The 16,460-nt window shown below is 45.3% G+C and overlaps 1 protein-coding gene across 2 annotated transcripts; it reads left to right on the top strand.

Moving 5' to 3' along the window:
- The first annotated feature begins 604 nt into the window (after positions 1-604).
- Positions 605-15,723, top strand: LDAF1 (lipid droplet assembly factor 1). Of its 2 annotated transcripts, none has more exons than XM_080911876.1 (5): positions 605-740; positions 2,736-2,931; positions 9,758-9,926; positions 10,382-10,520; positions 15,001-15,723. In XM_080911876.1, exons 2-5 carry the CDS (start codon positions 2,836-2,838, stop codon positions 15,080-15,082), a joined length of 486 nt encoding a protein of 161 aa, XP_080768002.1. In that variant the 5' UTR covers positions 605-740; positions 2,736-2,835; the 3' UTR covers positions 15,083-15,723. The 2 variants fall into 2 exon arrangements, with proteins under 2 accessions (XP_080768002.1, XP_080768003.1); XM_080911877.1 differs by lacking the exon at positions 605-740 and adding an exon at positions 1,021-1,128.
- The last annotated feature ends 737 nt before the right edge of the window (positions 15,724-16,460 follow it).

Here is a 16,460-nt window from a genome sequence, read left to right as displayed (position 1 = left end):
CTAGATTTGGAACACAGGTCCTTGAGAAGAGGATTTGAGTTTATTTGGGAACCTAGTCCTTCTAGCTCCTTGTTTTTATTTTTAAATCTGTAAAATGGAGATAATCCATCTCTAAGATCCTCTGGCTGCCAACATTTGCACTTGTGTAATGGCTAGAACTTTCCAATACAGGAGGTACCTAACAGATTGACTGGGGGGGGGGGTGGCATGAACTCTGGGGGTGAATACAGAAGTTCTGTCTTTAAAACTCCATCTTGGGTTGCAACGCTCCTGAGATGTGGCCCCAGAACTTTCACTCCAAGCCACCGCTGTAGGAAGACTGTCTCCAAGCACTCATTTTACTCATTAGTCATCCTCTAGAATCTAGAAGTTTGTGGGGGTTGTTCCTAGAGTGTGTGGGAAGAAGCGCGCGGGGGTGGGGGGTAGCAAAGGTGGCAGCCAAGTGGTTAGACGTCTGGATACAGGATCCTTTCCTGTCTGGCTGGGGAAGGTGGGGCGGGGACCAGAGCTTAGGTGGAGAGCCAGCGTAGGTTCTTCCCTGGGGGGGGGAGGAGAGAAGCGGAGCCTCGGAGAGGGGCGTGGCATGAGGGCGGGGCTTCGGCCTTGGTAAAGGAAGAGCGCTTGCTGGTGAGGAGCTGGTCCAGCTTTTACTCCTAATCAGGCCTGCGCCCCTTCTCCCTTCCACTTCGCTTTGCGTCCTCTGTGGCCACGGGGCGGGGTGTCGCGGCAGCCAGCATCAGGTGAGAGGACCCCATCTGGCTGAACCCTCCAAGCTCGGCCTGGGAAGTGGAGGAGTTCAGGGACGGTCGCGGGAGAATGCACTAGCTTCCTTCGCATGTTGCTGTCTGCCTCTGAGTTGGGGATGAATTTTGTCCGTCGCTTCGATTTGCTGGGCACGGGTAGGAGTTCACGGGGAGATCTCATCCACCATTTCCAGCCGTCTCCGTCCTTACTCTCTGGCAGCTAGATTGGGGGGTGGAGGCCAACTCACGCGCGAGGCCCTACCTCCTCTTGGGAAATGTGCATGGGAAGATGTGGAGTCTTGTCTCGGGCATCCGCACCTTCTCCCTAGGATTGGTCAACAGCGGTGCCATGCGCCGCAAAAGGAGGGAGCTACAGGTGTCGAAGGTGGGTTTGCCCCAGGTGGCAAGATGCCCAATTCCCCTGAATTCCGATCTCCTAGTTTCTCTGCCCAGCAGTCGTGGTCAGACCCCCATCTGCATCACAGCGGTTTCCTTCTCCGTAAATCTCTGGCCATAAAATTGAAAGTCTCAACAATCTTCGGAAATGGGGCCCAGAATAGATTCCCAGGTGCCCCAAGACCCTGCCCCCATCTGGGGATTCGACCCGACCCCAGCTGGAACGTTCGAGGTGGCGGTTTGCTTGCCAAAGTTTTATTTGGAACCTTAGCAGGGGCGGGGCTTGATCTCAGAGAACCCGGCTAGGCTCCCTAAAATGGAGAGGCGGGGCATCCCTAGACTGTTTGGAGTGGTGCCTTCCCACCTTCTCTATGGTGCTGCTCAGAGTCTGCAGAGGACCTTAGAAGGAGTAAATGGTTGGAAAATTGGTGTGTGCTGACTGCGGTCCTCCTCTGCATTCTTCCTACCCTTTCTTTCAGGAGACTCCCCAGACCGGTTCGGTGGCATTCGAATGTTTCCCAGGCCAATGAAGAGTTGTAAGGGTGTAGTTTGACTTGTAGCCCGCTGTAGAAATGAGATTGGGTAAACTGAAGCCTGGGGCCATCCTAAAGTCAACATTAACGTTGGCTGCTGCTTTAACAACATAAATAATGGTACCAGCATTGATTCTCCCCAACCAAAGGGAGAGAGAGAATCCTTAGCTGGTGTGATGCGTGCTAGACTCTGTACTGTAGACACTGGTAAGGTGTGTTTCCTCAGTGTAACACATAATAGGCAAGTGGTATATCCAGTTATTTTGGGCACAGGTATAAGGCTAGGAGGTTAGCTGTAAAGAGATCCTATTCTTCCCAACACAGACAAATGTTCTGGGAGACATAAAATAAGAAAATATATTAATAAAAATAATCTTTTTATTTGAAAACTCAACCAGGGTTAAAAGCATATCTAATCTGCTACACTGTCATAATGCAAAATGGATAAATGATGTAAGAAAGAGACTGTCTTATAAATTCCAGGCTGTTGAGTCACAGAAAATAATTGTGCCAAGGCTGTGGGGACAGGTCTTCTTAGTTTAGACTTCACCACACATAAAGTGTGGCATTGTACAAGGTTCTTGGGAGCCAAAGAAAGAAAAGAAAGCACCCCAAGTTCCTTTTGTAGGAGCAAAGAAAGACTTGAGTGGTAGGGTGTGTGTGTGGGGGGGGAAGATTTGAATAGTACATTCAGTTTTCATGTTTGGCATAAGCTCTCAGAGATTAGTCTTTCTAGATCTTTTTCTCCACCATGTGTTTGTGTGTGTAACAGTGAACTAAGTGTTTATAATAAATGGATTTAGCTTTTTCCTGCTAGCTTGATGGTCATTTTATATTATAAACAGGAATATGATATACACCCTATGTGTATATTTTCATATATTTATTCTTCTTATTTAGGTTCATGAAAAATATAAGTTGCTGGATCAAAGTGTGTGCAGCTTTACATTTTAACAAATATTGCCAAATTGTGTCCATCTGCATGCCTGCCGTCAGTGTATTAGGGGTGGCATGCGCTCCTTGGAGATTGCTAATAATTCAATAAATTTTCTGTTCCCTTCAGCCGTAGCAAGAGACGGGGCAGCATGAGAGGTTGAGCTACATGCTACAGTGGTGCACTTCCGGCTAGAGGGTTTACTCCAGAGTGAGACTGACCTTCCAAGATGGCCAAAGAAGAGCCCCCGAGCGTCTCCAGAGACTTACAGGAGCTACAAAGGAAGCTGGGCTTGCTGTTAGGGTCTATCCAGAATAACTCAAAGGTCAGTGCCCAGTGCCATGTATAGTGGGAAATGCCGAATGACACTGGTCTGAACAGGTTTGGACATTGTTTCTGTCTCAAATTAAGAATTTACAAGTAAGTCAGGAATCTTTCTCCTGGCCCCCTGCCATGTCTGAGTCATGACCTTCATCTCCATGTTTGGTGTGGCTGCTAGGATGCCAGTTGCCATGTTGACATTCAGGGAAATAGGATGGCCGGTGAGTAGGGAGAAACATTATTTTCAAGGCACCTCCAAATTAAGGAAGATTCCTGGAAGTCATGGAGAATCACAGAACACTAGTTAAATCCCATATAATCCAGAATTTGGTTGGATAGTGACCCCTTGTGGTAACTGCCATTCTTCGGCTGGATCTGAAGAAGCCATTCTTAGTTTATACACAGACACTACTCTTTTCTTTGACATGTTTGACTCATCTGTTCCCTAAGCAGAGAAGCCAGCCAATGCCCAGTTTAAGATCTGAGTTCTGTGTTCCACTGGAATTCCGTCACCCAGCAGAAATGGTACTTGAGCCACATGTGCATTTAACATTTTCTGGTACCCAACCCTAACTACAAAGAGCAATAGATTAATTTACAGACTATATCTTAGTTAATATATCAAAAATAGTATTTCAGCATTTCATCATTATAAAAATGAATGGAAAGGAAAATATTTCACATTCATTTTTGCATCATTTACTCTCACAGGATTATTGTGATGCAGATTAGCCATGTTTTTTTGTGTATGTATTTTTTATTGTTTTCTGTATGCCTTTCAGCATTTAAACAGAATGCTAGGGATGGGGAGATGGTTCAACTTGTGATGCTCTAGTCTTGCCATGCCATTGTGAGATCACAAGCTTGGATTCCCAGCGTCCAAAGATGGGTGAAGGAGTACATCTCTATAATCCCAGTGTTTCTATGGTGAAATGGGAGGTGGAGATAGCAGAATCCTGGGAAACTTGTGGCTAGCTATCCTGTCTTAGTTAGTGCCAAAACTACAATCTACGAAGACCCTGTTTCAGAGAACAGGTGGAAGGTGAGGGCCAACACCCAAGGTTGTCCTCCAACCTCCACATGTGCACCATTGTATATGAAAGTGCATACATGCACTTACAGTTTATGCATATTCACAAAATTGTTAAAAAGTAAACAGCACTAGCTAGCTAATACTAATACCATTTTGTTGTGTATCTTCTAGTCTTCTATGCAGTGTGCACACAAGGGTATGTATGCATCTAAAGTGATAGGAACTGTTTGGTGGTTTTCTTTCTCTATTGGACAGCAGTTTTACCAGCTTCTGTAAAACACATACTTTACCATCTAAAGCCATATGCTTCACAGAGGTCTTCTTTGGACTTACTTCAGAATGCAATTGGCATACTGCCAGTTTACCAGGCTATTTTTAAGATGGACAAGCAGCTTTCTAGTTAGTTGGCTGAGACTCTTCGATTCGTTAGCTCAGTAAGAAACGTCCTCATGTCCTTTGCACATTTATAGTTCATTCCCATGACTTGTGGGAGATCACCACTGACGTCGGATTAGCAAGTGCTGAGCAAGCCATGACTCTGCAGGAAACAAGGAACCCAGGTCCCGAAAGCTTCTAGTCACTTCGTAAACAGATCAGAAGATGTCCTTATGTGTATTTCCAGAAAGATGCATTTGTGTATATATTTGATGTTGATTGTAGACATTGAATTTAGGGCTAGCAGGAGGGCTAATTCATGTCTTGAGTGAGCATACATTCTCTTTTTAAGGAACAGTAACAAAAAGATACTTGTAGTGGTGGTGGTGGTGGTGAGTATTTAAAATAGTGGGAATGCCAACCAGAAGTCAAGAATGAACTTGTGGCATTAAATAGGCCACTATGCCATAGTTTGGCTCTTCAGTATTCCAGGAAGGCTTATGTGCTCAAGGGTGAGGCCAAGGGTGAGGTTGTGGAGAGGTGGTACAATCTTCCAGGATGGGACTTTTGTATCTCAGGTTCACACATAACAGGCTGGAAATGTTCTTGTCAGATGACTCGATCTTGACATCAAAGATACTCAAAGGACTGATTTTAGGCTAGAGATAAATTTAAGTGAGTAGAAAAATCTTCAGATATGGTATTCACAGATAATAAGAACTGTGTATTTATTAACCTGATGGCGCCTTACTAAATACCAACCCTGTTCCAGGCATTTAGCATGTCTTAGTTAATATTTATATCGATTAATATTTATTTATTCTTCCCTTTCAATGATTCAGTTGTATGCAGTGGAGTAGATGTGAGCTAGATAATTTCTAGTCTAGCCTATGCCAAGAAAGGTGGGAAAATGGTCAGTTTTCTGTGGACCTAATGTTCTTAGGTAGTCTTGAGATAGAATTATTTCTTCTATAAGTTTATAGTACATTAAGGTAGGTTGATTGTCATTTTTAAAGTATTTATGTAATGTATATGTGTGTGCTGAATGTTATGTGCCTGTATGCATGTGTGTGCACCATATGTGTGCAATGCCTGGAGAGACCAGAAGAGGGTGTTAGGTCTCTGGAACTCTAGAATTGCCCTTTGTGGGTTCCTGGAACTGAACTCAAAATCTTCCTCAAGAGCGGTAAGAGCTCATAACCACTGAGCCATTCCTCCAGCCCACAGATAAAGTGATTTGGGAGGAAGAAGGAAAGCAAAGAACCTATAAACTTGTATCCATCAGATTTTCTATTGCTTTATCAAAGAGGCCCTGTGACCCTCTTCCTCCAGCTAGGCTGGAGTCTCCTATAGTCTCCTAACAGCTGGGGTGGGGGAGTGGGACCCCGGCTTTAGGATTGGGGTCTTCAGGAACCACTTTATATTTAAATCCTTACATAAACCATCACTGACAGACCTTGATGGTGATCCAGGTGAGGATTATGACCCTTCAGTGTGTAATGTTTACTTGTTAGTGTGGCCACAGCAGATGTAATTGTGTATTTTTAATTTCACTTGGTATGTGCTGCTAGTTTTTTCATACAGAAGTGTGAGTCTTTAGAATCATTTACATGTACCATGTCAACAAAGGACACCCCATTGACACCATAATTTTCAGACTGACATACCTTAATTTGTATAGCCATCCCTTGTCTCTGGGAAACCATGTAATTTTTGCCTTTCCCTCACAGTTTAATGAGCTCTTTGAAGTTCAGTTGAGGCTAGATAAGGATCCGGATAGAATGGGAGTGAAATTGACCCATCCTGTCTGGAGTGGCCTGGTCTTGTCTTACTTCTTAAATTGAAGAGACAAGAACCTGCTCAGTAGTTTTAAGCAAGCAAACAGGTAGGATCTTCCGAGACTTTAGGAGAATTTAAGACTTCCTCAGGAATCATGAGAGAGGTAAAGTAGGGCTGGCTCAAGTCTGGATAAACCAGGCTCAGACATGACTCTCAGCTTGCCCACTTCCTTGGAGTGTTAGCTTCTCAGGTTAGCTCTCTATTTGCTTCATTTCTGAATTCTGCAGCCCACTCTCCATGGTTTTCAGCTCCTGTGGGCAACCATGGTGGTCCAGCCTGGTACCCTCTTGTTCTCACCTCTCCTTTAATACTCTGTAAAGATCTAGGTGTCTCCGTTTCCCATTCATAGAAATGAGAGCTTGGTTTAGGGTCATCCAAGGCTGTGGAGTCGGCTGTTGGTCTGGGATCTTTGATTTCATTTGAAATGCACCTGGCTTATGACATGTCCTCCTCCTGAGGTAGGGAGCAGTTTCCAGGGAAGAGGGAGACAGACAGATCACAAGTAGGCAGGTGACAAGGACTGGCATCTCCTCAAACAAGTTATCTGCAACAGGTGATTTTCCTATGTTAGTGCTTTCCTGACATGAGGAGCATTTAGAATCCACCTCCCTGAGTGACTGTGTCCCATGCCTGAATCACTTGCTAGGAGGTATCCAGAGCCTCTCTGGGAGAGGCTGCCATTGCATAGTACCTCTGACTTGTCATTACTTGTGCAATGGCCTTTACTCTATGTCTTTCCCCTCACCACAGTCAACCAATTGTCTTACATTCTCACAGCAGAGTTTTCCTGGCTGTAAACACCCTTAGGTAGATACATCCTATCACAAATCCCGACCATGTGGACCCAAATCTCCAAGCTCTTCATACCAGAGAACATTTATAAGTATATCACTCTTGTCTGACCTTGGCCACATCCATTCAGTTGGTCTCTAGATCTGGGATGAGCAACAACAGGCCCTGGACTGCTGGGGGAATTATCTTACACCGAGTCTGGCTAATGATGGTGCTGTTTTCTCCCAGTGCAGCCCACGTCTGTAAAGCAGGGTTAGGAGGCCCATCTCTTCCTCCAGGATGAACAAACATTGCAGGGCATGCCACTACATGCTGAGACCTCTCACCTCCTGTCCTCCTGCTGCCAGGAGAGTCAAAAGTGACAACCGAAGCCTTTGGACTTGGGTACTGTTAAGCTGTTCCTTATTATCTGCCCCGGAACTTTGTAGGTCTATAAAGGGTCTGAAGTGTTTGCTGCTAAGCCAGGCAGGCACCTTTAGTGGAAAAGTCCCATACAAACACTTACAAAGTAGCTTTTGCTTTTGTTCAGTTAAAATTTACTGAAGAAAATGAGGCCAAGGAGGGGTTGGTTGGCAGGTGAGGTGCTTGAGGACTTGAGTTGTGTTCTCAGAACCTACATTAGAAAAGAATCCAGGAGTCATGGCTTACACCTGTATGTGAGCATCAGGCAGTGGAGACTTCAAAAGTGTTGTGTTGCTCACCCAAATGAGCACGTGCACTCGCACACAGGGAGGGGGCATGCCCAGAGGAGTTCATGTTACTGTTTTTATGACTGGTGTTTTTACATTTTTTAACATGTGCCCTGTGACCTTGAGCTAAGCGAGTCCCCAAAAATCTGTTAGCAATACTGACTTCTTAAACTGAGCATGCTCTGGAACGTGCTTACCTGACCAAGCCAGCTCGGTCAACTGTTCTCCAGGGAGGGAGCAAGGATTAAAAAGAAAACAGACAATTAGAAAACACTGTAGCATGACCGCATCCAATCCTGAAGCTGAAGTGGGTTTATTTTTCCCAGTCTGCTTTTATACCATTTTAAGTACATGCAAAATGATAAGATCAGTTCTGGGTCAAGGAACAGAAAAGGCAATAAACACAAATAGTCAGGGAGCAAACAAAGCAGCAAACAAAGTTATGGAAACAATATTTCTAGGGGCTTATCAGGATGACCAAGACAAAAGGAAAGCTCCTTGCTCCTTGGCTGAGCCCACTATCCCAAATGTAAATATCCTTAACCTGAGCCTATTTCCTGAATCCTAGCCCAACATCAGATTCCTGCCTGACTTACATGCCCTGGCCCAATGTCAAATTCCTGCCAAGTTTCTAGAAGCAGCCCCAAAGCTCACCACGCTTAGCCCTAAAGCGTTTTCCTATATGAATAAATGCAGGCTCTCTGACTAAAAACTCCATGTTTCCTTTGTTTGAAGAAGGTGTTGCTTTGGAAATGGCTCTTTGTTCTCCTTACCTGCTGCAGGTAGTAAGCCTTCTTGGACATGCTTATTTTGGCTGTACACTTGGCAAGACAGAAGCCTATTGGAATAGGCTATTTAAAAATACCTAGAACATGTATTTAATGGATTTAATGGATGTAAATGTTAGATATGGATGAACTGTCTCTTCCACTACATTGTGAACATGGCCATTCCCAGAGAAAGCAATTCCTGACTTGAACAGTTGAGCTGTGGTTACTATTGCTATGACAAAATACCATGATCAAAGCAACTTACTGAAGAAAGAGTTTTATTTGGGCTTATGGATCCAGAGGGCTGAGAGTCCTTTACCACCGCATCCAGGGAAGCATGGCATCTTGTGCATCACTACTGTACCAGGGTATCACACAGACAGGTCATGGTTGTAGGTTTTGTAGCTGGGTTGGTGGTTACTTTTCTAGAGGAAGGTTTTTGAATGATGAGATCTTTGAAGGAATGAGCTTCAATGCCAGTAATGAGGAGAGAGTAAAGCTCTGAGACCTGGAAAGTGGGCGGGACGTTTATCCTTGTGGGGTTGACTATGATCAGTTGTGCACAGAAGTGGCCGTCTCCGTGGAGTTTGGTTCCCCATTCCTTAGCCTTTGAAGCAGGGTAACCTGTTTATTAAAACATATGTTTGCCGTCATCAGGCTTCGTGGCCCACTACAACATCCAGTTGGTACCATCAAAGCACATTGATGTGGTGGCAAGTCATTGCAGGCATTCAGCATTTGGAGTCAAAGATCTTAGCTTTGAATGTCCAGGCTTTGCCCCTCGGAAACCGGGTGAGTCCAGATAAGCCATTTAGTCCATTGTATCTTAAACTTCACCATACACACAAATCACCTGCTTCTGTTGAAGAAACAGGATTGGCCGCCACAGATGCCAGGAGGGACCTAATGTTCTACATCTCCAATAAACTCTTGAGTGGTGCTGAGCATCTAGGACTCAATCCCTCTGTTCCGAGGTGTCCTCGGCCGTGAGAACCATGCCTGAGGAACAGTAGGCACATTATACAAACATTGCACACATACGAGGGTGTCTTTCTGAGAGGGCATGTGTTAGGCAAGAGAGTGGTGGCATGACCTTTCTTTCACAGGCACTGGTTGAGAACCTCACATTTGCCAACCTTTCCACAGCTGACTTATATTGCTGCCAGGTACACACTCCTCATGTCCTAGGGGACATTTTGTGCTGATGCCCGTGAGCCTCTGACTTGCTAGAGACCTCTGACTCTAGCCGTATTTTCCACAGCTGGGGCCGATTGGCTCAATCCGAGATGCAGATACAGCTCTTAACCCTGGCTCTTCATCCGTTGCCTGCAGGTGGTGGCCTTTATGAAGTCCCCAGTGGGCCAGTTCCTGGACAGGCATCCTTTCCTGGTTCTCACCCTGCTGATGTTTGTTACCATGTCAGCCATCCCTGTTGGCTTCTTCCTGCTCATCGTGGTGCTCACCTCCCTGGGTGCTCTTATGGGGGCCATATTACTAGAAGGTACTCTACCCAAGGTTACTGGGAAGTAACTCAATAAGCTGGACATTATTTATAGACCATCTGCCATTGTCATCAAAGGCTCCTCTTTCTGGTCCAAGGCAGCTTGTCATGGTGGTCACAACAAAGACTCTCATGTGCGTCCCTCACCATCATTGTGACCCGAGACATAAATCACTCCTGAGCCTTCAATTGGACAAGCAACAAAATGAGCAGAGACCCCAAGTGTAGTATAGTTTGTCAATTGAGGCAATGAGAAGCCCAGCTAGTTGGTGCCAGAAGCTGGGGCCTACTCAGGTGTTAAACTTATAACTATTTTAAATGATGTCAGCAAAGAGAATTTTTATGGGAAACCTCAGAGTCAGCTGTCTGTCATTATTTTAAGTAACCTGGGCTGGGTCTTCTCGTTCTCCTCCTGCTTCAGATGAAGGCACCTCCTAACCACACTCTCCTCCTAGGTCTGGTCATCTCTGTTTGCGGTTTGTCACTGCTCTGCATCCTCTGTGGCCTGGGCTTCGTATCACTTGCCTTGTCAGGGATAGCCATGATGTCCTATGTGGTGGTCTCCTGCCTCATGAGCTGCTGGTTTTCTCCCAGGTAAATACATGTCAATGGAACAACTTAATCTTCGACATTTGGGGGATGCACACAGATAACCCTCTAATCCCACTCGATATCTGGAAGCCAAATTATAAGACACAGGTGTCCCTCACAGTTGCCCATAGACATTGCACATCAGCTACGCATTTACAGTAGTTTCTTACATAAATACAAACATGGCTACCCACCCTGGTCCATCATTCACTGAGCTCATCTGGTTGTCTTGCTGTAGTAGCTTCCTAGGCAGTTACTAATTCTTTAAGTTATTTAGTTTATTTAAATTACAAGAGGACGTTTATTTAAATTACAAGGGCCAAATGGGGCCAGAGTTTAGGAGGCTTGGAAGGGAGGTAAACAAGGAAGAGGCTCCCCTATCAGATTACCACACCTACCTTTCATGGTGGTTGGGAGAAAGATGCTGTTCCCACAATTTACCTTGGTCTCCTCAGCTCATTGCAGTGTGAGTTTCCCAGCATGTTGAATATGGCTCATAGAGTTTTCTCTCCCCTTCCCGCCCCTGCCCTACACACAGTGTGGTGCCTGAGTCTTGGCTGAAGAAGCAGTGATCTTTTTAGATGTTGGAAAGAAACCCAGTAGCACTGAAATGCTTGGAAGACAATATTTAGTAATGGGCTCCACCCTACTCCTCAAGGGACTTTCAAAGGCTGCTTTCTTAAAATTATTAATCATCTTATTTACATTTCAAATGATATCCCCTTTCTCAGTTTCCCCTCCACAAACCCCCTATCTCATCCCTCCTCTACCCCCTCCTCTTTGCCTCTATGAGGGTGCTCCCCCACCCACTCACCCACTCACCCACTCCCACCTCACCACTCTAGCATCCCCTTCGCTGGAGCATTGAGCCTCCTTCACAGGACCAAGGGCTTCCCTTCCCATTGATGCCAGATAAGGCCATCCTCTGCTACATATGCAGCTGGAGCCATGAGTCCCTCCATGTGTACTCTTTGGTTGGGAGTTTAGTCCCTGGGAACTCTGGGGAGTCTGATTGGTTTATACTGTTCTTCCTATGGGGGGTTGCAAACCCTTTCAGCGCCTTCAGCCCTTCCCCTAGCTCTTCCATTGGGATTCTTGGACTCAGTCCAATGGTTGGCTGTATCTGCATCTGTATTAAGCGGGTGCTGGTAGAGCCTCTCGGGAACAGCCACTCCAGGCTCCTGTCAGCAAGTGATTCTTGGCTTCAGCAATAGTGTCAGGGTTTGGTGTCTGCAGATGGGATGGATCCCCAGGTGGGGTGGTCTCTGGATGGTCTTTCTAGAGGCCACTTTTTGGATACTTGGTTTTTGTGCTGTGTATAGATTCTTAGGTTCCCATGTACCGAATCTGTCTTGTTCTTCACCTAAGCTCTCACTATTTTGATGACTGTGGCTAAGACCTGCTGAGTATTTGCTTAGTGCCAGAGTCTCTGCTGAGTACTTTCCAGCTCCTTACCCGGAGTGAGCCTCATTCTGTGATAGGAAAGTGGAAGCCAAGTACTGAAGGTGAGAATAGCAGAGAAGAGACTTAAATCTAGGTCTGTTAAGTCTGGTAAGACTCTCACCAAAATATAACGTGGCTATAAAACATAGGCCAACAATCTCTGCAAAGGGACACAAAATAACATTCTGGGTCATTTAGACAATGGCCAACCTCTCAGCTCTGTTACTGTAACATGAGATATTAAACAGACAGATCTGGTTGTTGCAATAAAACTTTATTCAGACTCCACAGACAGATGGCTTGCCAAATTTGCCCCCTCTGGCCATGACTGATTTGCCAATCTGCACTCTAAAAACCCACCAGTACCCTGAGCTGCTGTCTTCTTACAAGAGTGTCTTAACAAAAGGCTCTCTCACCTCATGTCTAGATGGTCAAGGCTTTGCTCCCTAGCATTTCCCCCCACTTTCCCCCAAAAAGACTATCCTGTCATTTCCACATGTTGATGTGTCTATGGTCTTAAATTGCTCAGGGCTTGTTTTCAGAAGATTGCTTAACTGATAATCCCTGGAACCGTAGCCAGCTTCTCCTAAATTGCTTTGATCACTATCAGTTTTAAAGGACACACAGTGCCCTATTTGGCTTATGGAAGGTAGTGCCCTGGAACCAAAATCCCTCCCCTGTCCCTGAACTATGCTTTAGTTAGGCTCCATGCTTAGAAGCATAATGAGGTGCTGGGGGGTGGGGGGGGGGGCAAGCCAGAGGCTCTGAGTCAAATGCCAGACAAGGTATACATTTGCAATCTCAGTACTGGGGAGACTGTCAGATTGCTGTGCCTTTTTGGCCAGCCAGTCTAAGCTAATCAGAGTTCCAGGCCAATGGGAGAACCTGTCTCAAGGGAGGTAGACAGTGTTGTTGAGGATAAGACGTGTGAAATGTACACGCACAGGAGTGCACTTTTAATAAGAGAAGCAAACCAGAATGGTGTTTGTCAGTGGAGAGTCTTGGCCTGGTTCTCCTCTTCCCAACTGGAGCCACCAGGAGATGCTCTACTTCCTCTCTGGACTCAACTTTGCTTTCTCAAAGGCTGTGGAAGGATCCAAGGAGTCGGTTCAGTACTTTGATAATAGTCCCTCTGCAAATTATAACAACTCCAAAACAGACTGTTCACTTAAAAGAAAGAATATTACCCATCTATTAAAAAACAACATATATTTTAAAAAATGGTTGTATTTTACAAACTAAATGAATTGTATCCAGGTCACACTGCCTTATATTCCATCAACAGCTTTCTCTATTTTTCTCACCTCCAGCTATGTGGACAGGGTTAATATAGTTTGGGCTAGCCTCTGTCTCCCCCTGCCTCAGCCTACTCTCCAAGTGCCAGAACATTAGGTGCACAGTGACAGCCCTGGCTGTCACAGACCTCCTAACTCTATGCTCTGATGGAAGTAGCAATGCTGGACCTTACACCCTGCATTTGTACCACTGGAAATCTTTGAAGAGGCCTGAACCTCACAGCACAGCTGGGAAGGGGAAACCCTTCTACAGAGGACTGTGAATGTCTCTCAGATAGTATACCAGAACTCTGTAATGATACTTGCTTCATTTAGTAAAAATTGCATTCTTTTAATAATACACCCAAAGCACATCGGTAGCGTGGGTGGTTGTGATGCTATGCCTTAGAAATGAAGAGCTGTGATAGATTAGGTGCCCTTGGAGAACTCCTGTGTCAGGAAAATCTTTACTCAAGATAAAGATAGGCCCTCACTGACTGACCCAAAGCACAAGAGACGAGAGAGGAGCTAGCAACTCATTCCATAGCTTAATGGGCTTGACCTTAAAATATGAAATATGGCACAAGTCTTCTCCCTCTTCATCCTCCTCTTCTAGAAGAAGGAAACAAATTTTAAGATGGCCTTACTTAGGAACACACACCAGACAGTCTGTAAGCAATGCATTATCAATTTTTTAGACAAGCGCTTGATACATAGATCAGGCTAGCTTTGAACTCATTCTGTAGCCCAGGCTAGCCTGGAACAGCAATCTCCTGCCTTAGACTCCCAGGCAGCTAGGATTACAGAGCCTGTGAGACTTCCCCATGCTTCCTGACATCTTTGCTTACAAAGAGTAAGAAGAGCAAAGGTTTCCTGTTTTTATGACCAGGTAGGAATGTTTTTTAATAGCAATTAATCACAAACAAAATCTCTTGCTCGAGACACTAACTCAGATAAGAGTTTTGTTTTTAAGAGATACAGTTTAGGGCTGGCACAAGCATTGTGTAGTGTCACCATTAAACCCAGCGCCTTCTGCCTTTCTGTCTTGCCATCCTTAGCCCTCGGGTTTGCCAGAACTGCTACAGCTCCAGGTATAAATTGATGTTCAGGGTTAAGGGAGGGAGCACAAGAAATCTTTTCTCTCAAGTGAAGTCTCTGTAGATCTCTTCCTCCTTTTCCCCCAAAACACATCATTAGGCACACATCAATTTCAGGCGTCAATTATGGTCGGAGAGGGAGTCTGGCTTTCTTACCTTCTGTACTGGTTGGTTTTGTGTCAACTTGAGATAAGCTGGAGTTATCACAGAAAGGAACCTCAGTTGAGGAAATGCCTCCATGAGATGCAGCTGTAAGGCATTTTTTCAACTAGTGATCTAGGGGGAGGGTCTAGCCCATGGTGAGTGGTACCATCCATGGGCTGGTGGTCCTGGGTTCTATAAGAAAGCAGGCTGAGCAAGCCAGGGGAAGCAAGCCAGTAATCAACATCCCTCCATGGCCTCTGCATCAGCTCCTGCTTCCTGACCTGCTTGAGTTCCAGTCCTGACTTCCTCTGGTGATGAACAGCAGTGGAAGTGTAAGCTGAATAAATCCTTTCCTCTCCAACTTGCTTCTTGACCATGATGTTTTGTGCAGGAATAGAAACCCTGACTAAGACACCTCCTGTGGCAGGAGCTCACAGAAAGCACCACCAGTCAAAAGTACTTCATGGTCTGGGCCATTCTCAGTATTGTTCCTAAACTAACCATTTCATCTCTTTCCTTACCCAGCAGGCCACCGACACAGCAAGATGCCAGCATCGACTGTCATTTAGCTATGAAGTTCACAGAGACTGAGAAGCTTGGACTTTGAGGACCGTGATGAGGAATGACCGGGCCAGATGGAACCAAAGATTGCTTTCTAAGCATCCAGAGGAGCTCTTCTCCTCGATTCTCAGACTATAGGGCAGAGAGAGGGCTGGATGGGATTCCTGCTTCTCTGCTGACTGAGTTCAAACTCCTGCAGTGGCCAGGGTGGTCTCTCCATCCCTCACTGCTCCCTGGCATGCAGTCTTGACCTTAGCAGAGTGGTGGGCTTCTAGAACTGGGAGGCTTGACCTTTAGAGTCTCTGGGTTGAGTCCCAGGGCCCATCTGCAGGGAAAGTAGGTTGTATTTGAAGTTTAGTTGCAGTTCAGGGGAGGGGCAAGAATGAAGAGGAGGATTTTTTTTCTCAGTCATTTGAAATAAGAGGTTAAAAAAATAATCCAAAGAGAGCTAGGTCTTATTCTTTTTTTATCAGAAAAGCATCAGCATTTGGAAATTGTGGCCTTTTAAAACTTAAAAAACTGTCTTAACCCTGCAGCCAGGAGTCTTAGGAAAAGTCTCAAGACCTAGTCTGTTGCGTGCCTTGATCTTCGACATATTTGCACTTTATGTTAATATTGTTTAAAAGAGCTTGCTCTGTCAAGCCATTTCTTAACAAACCAATAAAACCAAACACATACTGAAGACTACGAAGCAAACCAAAGCCTGTGCCATGATTTCTACTCCATTTACTGTGGTATTTTATTAAATATTTATTTGCTTCTTGCTATGTTTTTTTCTTCTAGTTATCCCCATATGTCAAGATAGGCATTAATCAGACTTCTGCTATTGTGACAGAAGACCAGAGATAATCATGTTCCAAAGGAAAAGTGGGGCTCATGGTTTTCGATGTTCCAGGACAGAGTTCCTTAGTCCTGTTGACTTGGGCAAGCGCTGGTATAGCACATGGCTGGAGCACATGATGGAGGCCTGCTCACCTCGTGGTGGCTGCTACGGGTCAGAAAGAAGAGGCTGGAGTCCGAATAGCCCCTTAAGGGCAGACTCCAATGACCTAACTTCTTCCCCTTAAGCCCTGCTCTCTGAGTTCCTTCTGTCCCACCAGTACCATGGTCTGTTTCCACATGGACTTTGGGAAACATATAAAAACCATCACTAATTTCTGTGTTGATTTCACAGTGGATCCTGAGTATTATGTGGCAGTAATTATTTTTCCTCTTTGCTGTGATCTAATAACCCCAAAGTAGCAACTTTAGTGGAGAAAGGTTCTCTTCTGGCTTACAGTTCATGGGGCTGTGCCCCATCGTGGTGAAGATGGTATGGCAGCAAGTCATTGCTCACGTGCTCAGGAAGCATTTAGAAGACTGAAAACAGCCTAGCTGACCACCTCGGGGGTGGCCTCTGGTAGAGACCAGGAGCTGAGCACATG

This window comes from Micromys minutus, assembly GCF_963924665.1.
Source record: "Micromys minutus genome assembly, chromosome: 2".
Lineage (NCBI taxonomy): Eukaryota > Metazoa > Chordata > Mammalia > Rodentia > Muridae > Micromys > Micromys minutus.
The sequence above is the reverse complement of the archived record's forward strand: the minus strand, read 5'-3'. Positions and strand labels throughout refer to the sequence as shown.

Bases quoted from the DNA above. Each gene is read 5' to 3' on its own strand.
- LDAF1 (XM_080911876.1), top strand. From the start codon at position 2,836: ATGGCCAAAGAAGAGCCCCCGAGCGTCTCCAGAGACTTACAGGAGCTA. The intron at 9,927-10,381 runs GTACTCTACCCA...CTCTCCTCCTAG, and splicing joins GGGGGCCATATTACTAGAAG to GTCTGGTCATCTCTGTTTGC. The intron at 10,521-15,000 runs GTAAATACATGT...TTCCTTACCCAG, and splicing joins AGCTGCTGGTTTTCTCCCAG to CAGGCCACCGACACAGCAAG.